Below are 14,511 nucleotides of genomic sequence, written 5' to 3'. Positions count from 1 at the left end.
AAACAAATTTCATGACAATTGAATTACGAATAACGGAGAAGTAGGCACAAAATTATGTTGTGCACACCGAATACAAGAACAAGAACATGAGTAGCGACTTAACAGGCCTTCATGCCTTTAAAATTTCTATCACATTAAATGGCATAAGGTTAACGAGCAAACAAGATATTAACTTAATGTAACATATGGACCTAAAAGCTCCGAATATTATTGGCGCCTTGCCAGATCATATTACTTAATGAATATTTATTGGTTTGTGTGTTTTCGAAGCATAAATAAAAGGCCTATGATAGCCAAAATGCAAATTTATTATATAAAGATAAATAAAATTAAAAGAATGATTTTGTAACTTCAAAACCCTCAGTTACCCATTTATGAGACCTATTACACATTAGTATGTTTTCTATATATCGTGTATGATAAACTATGATAAACATCCTTCTAAAGATTAGTGATTTGGATCATCAAAAGGAGATTCCTCTTATAATCTATGTTATATGTACAAATTAAAAATTTAATTTTATACAGTAATTCCAGGAGTTATTTTAATTTCTATTTAAATTCATAGTTGTATAGTAAATAAACTGTAATAATTGTATAGTACACAAATATAACTGATTAATAAATATCTTAAATGCATAATTTAGTAATTCAATAAAAAAATTATCTTCTGATTCAATTGGTAATTTTCAATGTGAATCTCTATTCAAGTCGCCCTCTCAAAACTTAATAAAAGCATTTATATGAAGAACTCGGATAAACAACAGGACCATCACCCAGTAATCTAAAACATCAGCAAGCTAGCATAATTTTGCTAGCTTCTCTTTTATATCCACAACCCTAATATTGTAGTGCTGGTTCAACAAAATAAGGTTTATAAAATAAAAATGGCCTCAAAGGGAGTCAGCTGTTGAAAAAGAATTCATTTCATCCCCGAGACCTACTAATGGTGGTACGGATGATATTTACACATCCCTTACCTCAGCTTGCCCAAACTATTATTGGCAAGACCAAAATTTTGTTTAAACTTTTAATCTCTTTTCCCCACAATTAAGAATTGACAATCTTATTTTAATAAGCCATCTTTTCCAATCCATTCCTTCACCAGTACTGTATTATAAAAGGCATAGAAAGGAAACTTCTGGATTCCTTAGATATCCAAATTCTCCAACTTTCGAATGAAAATATATTTTTAAGTTATTTTACTTATTTTTAAAACAAGGATTTTGAGATGACCAGTAAAGTTATTCTCTTAGCACCCCAAATTGTATGAGACAACTTCATCATTTGGTTGAGAACAATACTACATTTACATTTGATACAAGATACATTAGCTTTCCCATTAAGTTGGGTATCAAATATTAGTACAAAACATTTAACCTTATTTTAGAATTGGATTTGAGTGTCACCCAATGTTAGGTTTATTTCTTGGTTTGCTTCCATTTGCCCTTCTTATAAAACATCATTGCTTGGAGTTTCTTTTTTTTTTTCTGCAGAAAGTCTGAAACCAACAGATGAAGTCCAAACTTATCTCTTTGCTGGTGACGAAGGTTATTCAACGAGTAGCATATTGCAAAGCCATCCACATAAAGACTACTTCACACTTCCTGTGGCAATTGAGCCATTTTGTCATGAATTACCAATGCGAAAATATACCATTTTAAGACACTAGCCTATGGCACACCACAGTCAAGGTTGTGAGATTCAGAGTAGATATTTTCTATACGAGTTTGGAATGTTCTTCCACCAATAAAATTTCTAAGAAAATAGCAAGGTGTCCTCGAATATTTATGTGTTGTAAAGATTTAAGTATTGAATACCTCCCAAGTAGTATCATCATATGCCTTCTGGTGTAAAAAAGATATGACTACTATGATTTTCTTTCGTTTAAAACCTCAACATTCATAATTTTCTTTGTGTGAAAGAGTTCAAGGTGGATTGGTCTGCTTGCGAGGCAAATTGTGAAGCAGATAAAATTTTATTTTGACAAACTCCAATTCAATACATGATTTACCATTTATTTCTAGACATTTGTAAACGCAACTAGTCGGTGATATTGGTCTGTAATTGTTCGGATTACTGGGATAGTTTCCTTTAGCTATTGGTATTACTTTTGTACTTTCCATGCTTTTGGAAATAAATGTTTGGCCAAAGATAATTATAAAATTCTAATAGATAGGCCTTTGCCGAAGTGGCTAGATTTCTTATCATATCCAAATTTATATTATCTTTCCAGGTGACATTGAACTACAATTAGATAGTGCAGATTTAAGTTCCTCCTAGATAATTCATATATTAGAAGCTCCAAAAGAGGTAAAAACTCTTTTAGAAGTTATGACATGCGGTCCTCATCACTCTTCTGGCAGTCAGTAGATGAAACAATGTTCTGAAAGTTAACACTAATCTTTCTAGAAAGGGTTAAGCAGCTTCCGTAAGCTATACTATTAGATGTTGAAAGATGAAAATAAATACTAATGCAAGATATAAAATTTGGTCTTCTTCAAATTACTTCCTACTAGCATTCTTCTACATCCACTTCATCATCTGCTGTCACATTTCTCTCTTTATGGAGTATAACTCCTACACATTCTCCTTAGCCTGGAAGTTTCACCGCACATATTTACATTATGATAGGGACACTGCCTTCAAAATTCCATATCTCAAAATTTATGAATACAATAAAAAATATGATATTTTCATGATAAAATAAATTTTCGAACATACTTACCCGCTGGTTATATAAGAATTTGAACTATTCAAAACTCGTGGCTAACGCAGGTATGCCGGGTGTTCACTAGCGCCCTGGTGGACTACAGGTAGAACTACTCCCACTTTTTCAGATTTTCCTTGCCCCTTGGTCTCTAGAGGGGAGGAGGGTGGGATTATAACTTATATAACCAGCAGGTAAGTATGTTTAAAAATTTATTTTATTATGAAAATATAATTTTTAAACATAAAGCTTACCCGCTGGTGGCGGGTCAGACACAGCAATTTGATTGAAAATTCACTTAATAGTCACACATAACTAATATAAGCGGTTCGTACCTGATAAGGAAACAGACTGCAATGGTTCTCTGCCTCACTCTGTCTGCTGTCCTTAAAGACCCAGCGGTCCACCCCGGGGGCTGAAAATCTCTAGGAGCTGTCAAACGGTGCCATAACCTACAACATGACAGGACCTCAACCAATACCCTGGTTCCGGGCGCTCTCAAGGAACAACATGACCACCTGACCAAATCAAAAGATTGCGGAAGACTGTCGACCAATCTCCACATACAACCATAAAAACAACAAAGTTCCAAGAGAAAGAAACGGGTACTAGGAATTAGGGAAACCTAGTGGTGGATCCTTCACCTACTACCGCATTTGCAGCAACGAATGGACCCAAAGTGTAGCAGTCCTCATAGAGTCTGAACGTGTTTTAAGTAATGGGATGCAAATACAGACTTACTTCTCCAATAAGTCACATCTATTATGCTTTGCGGAGAACGATTTTGTTTAACAGCTACTGAAGTAGCTACTGCTATTACTTCATGAGCCTTCACCCTGAGCAGTCTAAAATCCGCCTCATTACACTGTGAATGAGCTTCACTAATTAAGAGCCTTATAAAAAAGGATAGAGCATATCGCTCTTCCGTTTCTGAATCCAATGTTCTTGCTGAAAGCATGGAGCTCACTGACCCTTTTAGCCATTGCCAAGCTCCCTAAGAAAAGGGTCTTCAAAGTCATATCTTTAAAAGTAGCCGAGTGCAGAGGTTCGAACCTGTCACTCGTAAGAAATCTAAGTACTACATCCAAGTTCCAGGATGGTGATATCTGATGACATTTCTTAGATGTTTCAAAGGACCTAAGTAGGTCTTGAAAATCTTTATTATTGGAGATATCCAGATTCCCATGTCTGAAAACAGTTGCTAGCATACTTCTGTATCCTTTAATCGTTGGGACAGAGAAGTTACGCTTATTCCTCAGATCTAAAAAGAAGTCAGCAATCTGTGCTATAGAGGTATTGGACGAAGATACCGAGTTAGTCCTACACCATTCTCTGAATACCTCCCATTTGGACTGATACACCCTAATGGTCGATGTTCTTCTTGCTCTTGCAATAGCCTTGGCTGCCTTCTTCGAAAAGCCTCTAGGTCTTGCGAGCCATTCGATAGTCTGAAGGCAGTCAGACGTAGAGCTCGGAGGTTTTGGTGATTTCTTGCCAAATGGGGCTGTCTGAGAAGATCTGCTCTTAACAGGAGGCTTCTTGGCACGTCCACTATCCATTCCAGTACCTCCTGGAACCAGACCCTCAACGGCCAGAAAGGAGCTATTCGAGTCATCCTGGTCCCCTTGTGAGATACGAACTTTTGGACATCTTTGTATAAGATCTTGAAGGGTGGAAATGCGTAAACATCCATGTGCATCCAATCAAACAGGAACGCGTCTATGTGAGCTGCCTCTAGATCCGGTACTGGGGAGCAATATGTCCCCAGTCTCTTTGTTTTGGAGGTTGCAAATATTTATGAGAGGGCGACCCCATAATCGCCACAGCTTTTTGAAAACATCTAGATGCAGCATCCACTCTGTGGACAGAACTTGATCTCTCCTGCTGAGCCTATCCGCACTCACATTCTTGGCTCCTTGAATGAATTGAGTCAATAAAAGAATCCTCCTTTCCTTTGCCCAAGGGAAAAGAGATCTCGCCAATTCGTACAGAGACTTTAAGTGGGTCCCCCACTGCTTCGCTATGTACGCTAGTGCCGTGGTGCTGTCCGCATTGACCTGAACCACCTTGTCCCCAACCAGATCCTCGAATCCTTTGAGGGCTAAGTGCACCGCTAAGAGCTCCTTCTGATTGATATGAAGAGCCCTTTGCTCCTTTGTCCAATGCCCTGAGATCTCTCTTCTTCCAAATGTTGCTCCCCACCCCGAATTTGAGGCGTCTGAGAACAACACGAGGTCTGGGTTCCTCTGCTCCAACGAGAGACCCTCGCCGAGTTTGTGAGCATTGTTCCACCATCGAAGATGTGTTTTGATTGCACTCGTAACGGGAATACTCTCCTTGTCGAGACTGTCTCCCCTTTTCCAATGAGCATTGAGGTGGAACTGAAGGGGGCATAGGTGCAATCTCCCCAGAGGTACAAACTTCTCTAGAGACGAGAGGGTTCCCAGAAATCATCCATTCTCTTACCGTAGTGACTTTCATCTCCATAAACGCCTCCAGTCTTAGCAGAGCTGACTGAACTCTTGCAAGCGACGGAAAAGCCAGAACATCCTGACTCCGAATCTCCATCCCCAAATAAAGGATCTTCTGGGATGGAGTCAGCTGTGACTTCTTTGTACTTACTATAAGTCCCAATTCTTTTGTCAAACCCAGGGTCAACTGAAGGTCCTTCAAACAGCGATCGAACGAGGGAGCCCTTATCAACCAATCGTCCAAGTATAGGGAGGCTCTGATGCCCCTCGAGTGCAGCATGCTCGCTACATTCATCATTAGTTTTGTAAAGATCAAAGGACCTGTACAGAGGCCAAAACATAAGTCTCGAAACTGGAAGACATTCTTCCTGTATACGAACCTCAGATAACGTCTGCCGCTTGGATGAATCGGAACATGGAAATAAGCGTCCTGGAGGTCTAATGATACCATCCAGTTGCCTTTCCTCACTGCTGCCAGCACAGTCTTCTGGGTCTCCATGGTGAATTTCGAGTTCTGGACATACCGGTTGAGGTTGCTCACGTCCAGAACCGGTCTCCATTCCCCTGAACTATTGGGGACTAGCGGTTGTAAAACCCTGGAGACTCCTGATCCTGCACCCTTTCTATCGCTCTCTTTTGGAGCAGAAGCGACACTTGAAGATGCATGGCTTGCTTCTTCGGTTCCCTCTTGTACTTGGGCGAAAGATCCACAGGATCTACGGCTAACGGAGGCTTTGAAATGAAGGGAATTTTGTACCCCTCCTTTAGAAGACGTACGGACCAAGGGTCCGATCCCTTCTTCTCCCAGGCCTGCCAGTAGTTTTTTAGCCTGGCTCCCACTGCTGCTTGAAGGGGAGAGCTCTCAGACCCTGCCTCGGCTGGGCTTGGCTCCTTTTTTCCTTTGCTTCCTTGCCTCTGGTTTGAAAGTACTTCTCCCTGTAGGCTTACCTCGAAAGGGTTGAGCCAAATGAGAATACGATGCCCCCTCCTTAGATTTACGAGCAGAGAAGGACGTAGGCAAGACTTTACTGGCTGTTTTAGAAACCAAATCCTGAGTAGCCTTCCGAGTTAAATTCGCAGCCACTTCCTTAACTAAATCCTGCGGAAAAAGAGCAGAGGACATAGGCGCAAAAAGCAACTCCGATCTCTGACATGGAGTGACCCCCCGCAGAAAGGAAGGAACACAAAGTAGCTCTTTTCTTTATAACCCCTGCAGTAAACAATGCAGCCAGCTCGTTAGAACCATCCCTGATTGCCCTGTCCATGCAAGTCATGATTTGGGTAAGACTACTTGTGTCTGTGTCTTTCATTTTGGTTACTCTTCTACTTAAGGCTCCCAGTGACCAGTCTCATGTAAATTAAATACCTCAAACGCTCTGAACAATCCTTTCAGAAGATGGTCAAATTCCGACATTGACCACGAAACCTTAGTGTTCCGCATGGCCAGGCGCCGAGAAGAGTCCACCAGGTTTGATAAATCTCCCTGCGCAGACACCGGAACTCCCAAACCCAAGACCTCCCTCGTCTCATACCAAACGTTCAATTTAGAGGCTAACTTGGCTGGTGGAAAGGCAAAGCATGTCTTTCCCAGAGCTTTTCTTGATTCTATCCATGCTTCCATTAACTTCAATGCTCTCTTGGAAGAGCGAGAGAGCACCATTTTTGTATAAAAGGAAGTTTTTGCTGCCTTGCCTAAGGTAAACTCAGAAGGAGGAGATCGCGGAGCCATGGGTGTAAAATTGTTTGGAAATAATTCCAAGAAGACTAGCATTAGTTTTTGAAGTCCACCAAATGTTGAGGTGGTTTCTCCTCCACTCCCTCCGAGATATCCTCCAACTGTTCCTCGTGAGAGAGCCCCTCATCAGGATCATCTTCTAGCAATTCAGAGACTGGAGCTGTGCTTTGACCCAAATGTTGATCTTCCTATGCAGGCGCATCAGTGGCGACATGGGCGCGCTTGCGTTGTTCCACATCCACATCCAACTGACAGTCATTTGACTTGCGTTTGCTGTCACGATTTAATTTATCATAGGATGAATCCAGCTGGCGGTAGCGCTGCCGCTCTGCTGTCCACTGCCGCTCCACTGTCCGCTGCCGCTCCGCGGTTTCCTGGTGCGTCGCGCTCCCGCGCTGCTCGCGCTGACGCTCAGCCCCTTCCTGACTCGACTGGCGTGGGACGTCACGCTGGCGCTTGGCGCCTGCCTGTCGCTGCCGCTGAAGCTCAGCACCTTCATCAATCAACTTCTGAGCCTCGCCACGCTGCCGCTCAGGCTCCGCCTGCGCCTCGCGCCTGCTACAATCCTGCCGCTTAGCGTCTCGCTCCGCCATTTGGCGAACATCATCACACCTAGATTGACGATCGGCTGTATGTTCTTTTAATAGCTGCTGTGACACAGAGCTCCGCCGAGACAAATCTACATTTACCTGTCGCTGTACAGTGAAACTGGGGGACCGCCTGTGCGATATCACGTCAGCTCCAGAGACAACAGGCCGCCTGTGCGACAACGGGTCTCCCACGGAAGCCTGACGCCCAATCTCACTGCCAACAACCGGTCGATAAGACTGCATCATCGACGAGAGTTGTTGTTTCATATTCAACAAAATAGTCCATTTCGGATCGTCTTGAGGAGATAATTGTGTAGCCTTTTCTATAGCGAATTCGCCCTCTTCATCACTCTCTAATTGTTCACCCCAGTCCGAAGGGAGACGCGGAGCATGAATCGTCACACCCGAACCAGAAATTAACTCAGCATCCGAATCAATTACTCTATCTCCATCAGAACCCATATTCGAGCGCTTCGCAGGTGAACATTCATCCAGGGAACGAAAACGTTCAGGTGTTTCCCAATGACTACAGCCCGGCTGTTGCGGGGAGGAAACGTGTCGCTGTTCCACTGACTGAACTTTCCTCTTAATCGGCCTAGAAGCTTTACGCCACTTATCACGTGACCCTTCATCTGAAGAGGGGGACAAAGCATTAACCTCACTTCTTCCATCATGAGGGTGATCGAATTGAGCTACATTACTAGAATTACTCGAGGGAACGTCTACGCGATTGATGAAGCCTCTCGTTCCCTTTCGCCCTACGACATAACTTCTCCCCTCCCGGGAGCTTGCCAGAGGTCTTAGGCTACGCGAACGACAGGATCGCGCAGGCGCGCCCTTTACCACACTTAACACATTCATCAATTTTTTAACATTTGATTGATCACTAGTACAACCACTTAAGAAAATTAATTTCTGACATTTGTTTTTTGTCCGCCGCTAGAGATTCAACCCTCACACAGAGAGCTTTTATTGCAGACAACATCTCCCTCATCGTAGGTTCTTTAGGATCTTGATCTACCACTACGGGGGAAGAAATAGGATTAATAACATCAGACCTAGATAAATCCACAGAACGGGAAGAACTACGTCTAATTCTCTCTTTTCTAATCCTATCTTTTTCTAATTTCTGAGTATAACACTCATAAGCTACCCACTGACTTTCCGTTAACGAAGAACATTCTTCACACCGATCCCCATAAGCACACGATTTACCCCTACATTTAACACAAATTGCGTGCGGATCAACAGAATCTTTAGGAAGGCGAGTCTGACAACCCTTACTACACTTCCTATAAATAGGGGAGGGGTCGGCCATATTGCAAAGTGACAATAGAAAATTAAACAATAACAAAGGTTAAAATAACTAAATAACCTCACAATAATTAAGATTTCAAGAATAGTTGAAAGGGAAATTATCAACGCAAAAGCCTAAAACAAAAAGACAGAGTACATCACCAAATAAACCGTCCAATTGAATGTAAACAGCGAATGAATTTTCAACGTTCTGACCAGTACAACCGGCAGAGAAAATCTGAAGAAGTGGGAGTAGTTCTACCTGTAGTCCACCAGAGCGCTAGTGTGCACCTGGCATACCTGCGTTAGCCGCGAGTTTTGAATAGTTCTGCCGAGGCGTCAGGGACTTTAGCCATTCTTATATAACCAGCGGGTAATTTTTATGTTTAAAAACACTCGTTTACTTCCAATGTATTTGTTCACTTGAAGATTCCCAACACATTCATCTATAAGTTTAAACTTGGCTCAAAACAGAAGCGGGCAAAATCAAAATACAGCATTGCAGAATATTGCTCACACAAGACATTCAAACTATGCTGTTTACAAAAATTTGACGATTTTTCCAACATGGAACTCATACCTCTGACGACTGGTAAGTAAATATTTTAAAAGCAAAACAGTGAAAAGAGATTGTTGCATAAAATCTTAATCAGAACATTTATTCTAGTAGAAAAATAGTGAAAAGAAAATGTCTTATTAAATGACCTATATATCCAATGATGATTATATATACCCTTCCCACGCTCCTTAAAGAAACACTAATAATAATAAATACGAACAGTCAATTCCATCCATAAGAACAAGACATATTCCAAGAGTGGGTTCATAAATTGAAAAGGTCTCAAGTCAATATATTTAACTTTGGCTTCCATCACATAATGACTTTCCGTTTTTTTTTCTTTTTTTTTGGGGGGGGGGGCCAAATTACTACCACTAATTTGATAGCCAAAAATGTAATAAGTATCCTTATAGATATTTCTATTTTTTTTTAAATCAAACAAATTATATTCTGTTTTACATTTTCTTATCTTTGAAAGTTTTAACTATGGGACTTCCTTTGCAAAGTAAAACACCGAGTCATCTCTACTCTGTCATATCTTTCACACTTTTTGCATCATTTCCACTGATTAACTGTAACCAACACAAAGTCAGGGTTGACCTGTGCTGCTGTGATTTTTTTCGTTGTCCATGCTGCGTAATTGAATTTATGACTGGAGTGTTTGTGGTATTTTGGCCTTTAATAATATAATGTTCTGTATTAAAGTAGATATTTTTGTGTTAATGCATTGCCAGTATTTACAAATATATATCACCAATAACTCCTCCTGATGTCTCATTTTCTTAACCTTACACAGAAATGAAAATGAATTGACTGTAGAGAAACAAACAGTAAACTGGTCATCATTCAGTTTCTCAAATTTAAGTATAGTTGGCAATGTATTTTACCTTGTTTTTCACTTCCTCGGGCAAGTGGGTACCACTGTAAGGCAGTAGGCTCATACCCCTCTGAAGTATTAAGAACTGTTGGAGGACAAAAAACTCTGCCAAGAAATTCAGGTGCACCCTGTAAGGAATTAGAAAGAAAAGTAAGTTGTTTTATAAATAGAACAATTCAGTAGCAAAGTCAACATCATATAATTCTCACAGAAAAATTACTGTAAACTGAGGAGACCTCAGTACTTCCTTTTCAAATTATACCTTTTTGGTATGTTTTGGGTGTCCAAAAAATTAAATCTGCCCTCTGTTCCTCCTCCTGTATCCACCAACTAGCTTGTTTGCAAAAAGTGTATATTGTCCAACTACGTTTTCTTATTTATAAAGAATTTTATCGTTTCTTATTAATAAAAGATATATAGGTAAATTTAACGTTTATTTCTTACAGAATTATCTTTATATGAAACTTAACATCATCACTCAATATTCCTTTTTTTTCTTGGCCAAACATTCAGTCTAGCTACATTTAGTGTGCACTTTTGGAATGCCAGAATTCATACCATTTACACCTATTCATTGTCAGCAATTAAAGATAGCTGGAGACTGAACGACTGCCATCATAATAGTACTTTCATGGAATATGCTCAAGCTTAACTTTTTAAGTACATTTTGATGAATTTATTAGTTTTCATTCAACGTGAAATTTTCAACATAAAATTTTCTAAAAAAAAAAAAATTATGTGGTCAAGTTTAAGCTCCTGAAGAGCTATATCGTATCTTCTTCACTTAATTTAGTTTGATTACCGACTTAAGGGATTTTTATCAGTCGGTACATAACTAGCCAAAAACCTTTGTATAACATGTTGCAACATTAATTATTCTATTAGCAGATACACGTTACTAGTATATTCACGGTAACGGGCATCTGACTCCACAATAAGAGCTATGATTAGTAATTGCTAAATCTTTTCTTGATAAATATACAAGCATAAATATACAAGCATATTTTTTCCATGCATATCTATAATAGAAAACTGAAAATGTATTCACATCCTTGATTAGTTGAGCAACTATACTTATACAGCATCCTTCACACACACAAGTAAGAAACTTACCCGAGCATCCCAGTCAAATATCTCCACTACTATATCAGGTGGTTGTGACGCTGTTGTACCAAGAGAACCAGAAAGTTTAACATCATCGAAGATAAGGGTTTGGTCCCAAGTAGGACAAAGTGTTGCAGACTTCTTGTCAGTTTGTTGTGTGCTGTTGCAAAAACTAACTACTGCATAGGGATCTATAAAGGAATTTACAAATTACAATAAGAAAATCTACCTGGAAAAATTTCATATGACACCTATGTTCCCAATTAAGAGAAAGGTATCTAGTAGGTAGGATTCATATTATTTTCATCAAATTAGATAGATTTAAAGAAATTGATTACCTGAGAGACCAGTTTTGTCACCAGCAGGAAGATCACGAGCTTGATAGAGGTGAGCTCTCAGCTGATACACATGACGTTCTGCGCTTACTATATACATCCGAGGACATGTTAGTTGTGTGAACTCCTCATCACCTACAAAATGAAAGTATAGTTAGATGAATTAACCAGGAGGTCAGGTGCGAGTTATTTTATGCCTACAGAATAAAAGAATAGTTGAAAGAAGAATTTCATGAATAACATTTGTGAATATCAAAACTTTAAGAAAATTTTTCATCAAAGCTATAAAGGGCACATCCTTATTACAGCATACAGTCTATCACCCTAGACAGAAATTCTCTGTAAGGTCAACCATTGCCAAACCCTACAATATCATAGAAAATATACTTATACATTACGTTGCAAATTTTAATATTGCTTCTTTACCACTCCCCGCGAATTTTGAAATTGTAAAAACCTATATTCATCAAACGAAGTGAACCAAAAACTGATTAATTAGTATTAGGACTATTACACATACATACACCTGCACTTCATGAATAGCAACCATGGCATTATAACACTACTGGTTATATTGGATCATTGGGATATGCAATATAAACTACTTTTGAGAAGCCGTAAATGCAGTACAAACTTTAAGTTAGGTGGTAAAACCCAGCTCCATAGGATGCTATATAAAAAGGCTATTTTACCCTAATGCTGATTCTATGGTCATAAAGCTACCATGCATTTCTAAAGCTAGGGGTACAGTGAAAAATTGACAATAACCAAATTTAAGAAAAAGGTCAAAAGAAATGAAACTATCGGAATTCAAAAAATCTACATGAAGGATTTATATTCAAGGATTTTTTTTTTTCTAAAACACTTCTTATTATAACCTCAAAATAGCTAACATAAGAGGAATACCCTTAATAAAAACAAGACGCTCTCATGCGATCAAGTAAAAGAGGGATCTAAGAACAAAAATTAACATTAAAAAATCTTCGTAAAGGATTTATATTCAAGGAATATTTTCTAACAAACGTTTCGTGCAATAACCTCAAAATAGCAAACATAAGAGGAATACCTTTAACAAAAACAAATCGCTGTCATACGATCAAGTAAAAAGGGGGTCTAAGAATAAAAATTTACTTTTTGTGCATTTACAATTTTTCTGGATATTAGAAATGTATCTTGAACAATGTATTTTATGTCTTCTGGATAAAACTATTTAATTCCTTTGAAAAAAAGAATATACAGCACACAAGAGTGTATTTTGCAACATTTAAGCTGAGAACCCTATGATAAGTAGAATTCTTAAAGAATAGAATAACAGATATCTGTAGTTTAAAGCTTTAAACAACAGTTGAACCACATTCAGATAATCAAATAGCTATTTACAAGACACTATAAACTATTTTAGTTCGAAACACAAACACATTTAACATGTAACAGCACAAATAGCTGAATCACATCCAGCCTATTTGGAAGTCAATGCTTTGTGCCAAAATGCTTAGTTTTAGATTTGAAAAGGGGCAAAAAAGGCAGCTATAAAGTTGTACCAAACGAAATAAACTAAACATTAAATTTAACGAAAAGCTTACCGGGATTCAAAAAACTTTCAAATCACGACACAGCAATGAACAGAGCATTGAAAAAATTAAACTTTAATAGAATAATGAGAGGATGATTTCATAAAGTAAGGACTTGTTCGGTGTGATAGTAACAACTATTGCTTCTGCTAAAACACATTTAATCATTAGACCATGAAGGATGCAAAGGCCCCCCCATGAAGGTTGCTGTAGTAAGTATGCCAGGAGAATCTGTGTTTTCTTATGTATTAATAAATACCAGCAATTATGTATGTTTTCTCATGTATAAACAAAAATCAACATAAATGCAAGTGAATGTAAATGTATAGTGCTTGACATGCACACACAATCAAAATGTAATTCTTACTCTCAATTCTTACGTTATTTATTAATGATAAGCACACAGTTTTACAAAATATGGCAGGTCCAGCTCTGGAATTCAATCAAAAACTTCACATTCCCCCCAGCTGATAACTGATCCTCCTTTTATCCTTGGTAATGTGCTGTGTATCAACGTAACACATACAGGGAAGGCGAGGCCGAAAGGAGGCTAGGCAAGGGGATATGAACATGAGGCGAATATAGAAAAAATTAATCTCATTAAAGTTAATCTTATTCTTTGATTCTCACCGAGGCTCATTTGGCTAACTTCCACACACTGACGGAGGAGGGATAACGAAGAAAATGGTTAATCAATCTAATACTCTAGCATAAATAATTACACCAATTGGCTAAGACTTGTCCCCGATAAACATAAGCTTGACAGTAACAATCAAAAGCTAGCAAGTCTCAAGCAATACCTCATGAATCCAGATTTAGAAAAAATTAATACTACATGCCCACGAGGGCTTAAAAATCAACACCAACCTAAACGGAATTTAAAAAAGGCAACTTGCACAAAAACACACTTTCAATACTTAACACTAGAACAATATATAGTATACAGTATATCCCTTTTCCCAAAATTTGGCAGCTCTGAGACACTTAATACTGAACTATAACGAAATAGTAATATAAGGAGTTTAATAAATATGACTCAACCCATAATACACACTCAATACCTGCAGCTAATACCACACCCAACCCCAAGTAACTTTTGTAAGACTATCAGGCTTCTATAAATAGTGCTCGGTGAATACTGCTTTTGTAGTTACTGATCTAATACCAAACTCCTACCATGCATAGTAAGATTTTTACAGAAATTAAGAAAGTAGTTGCGCTCTTAATTACTTGATCCTGAACCTTTTAGTCCCTTGCCTGACC

General features: G+C 38.8%; 1 protein-coding gene across 1 annotated transcript in view; it reads right to left on the bottom strand.

Annotated features, from left to right (window-relative positions):
• Window positions 1-14,511, bottom strand: part of LOC137643991 (myoferlin-like) — a 319,600-nt gene that overhangs the window by 88,654 nt on the left and 216,435 nt on the right. The window contains 3 exon segments of the mRNA XM_068376837.1: window positions 10,249-10,366; window positions 11,352-11,533; window positions 11,681-11,812. Coding sequence (XP_068232938.1) covers window positions 10,249-10,366; window positions 11,352-11,533; window positions 11,681-11,812 — 432 coding nt within the window.

This window comes from Palaemon carinicauda, chromosome 7, assembly GCF_036898095.1.
Source record: "Palaemon carinicauda isolate YSFRI2023 chromosome 7, ASM3689809v2, whole genome shotgun sequence".
NCBI lineage: Eukaryota > Metazoa > Arthropoda > Malacostraca > Decapoda > Palaemonidae > Palaemon > Palaemon carinicauda.
The sequence above is the reverse complement of the archived record's forward strand: the minus strand, read 5'-3'. Positions and strand labels throughout refer to the sequence as shown.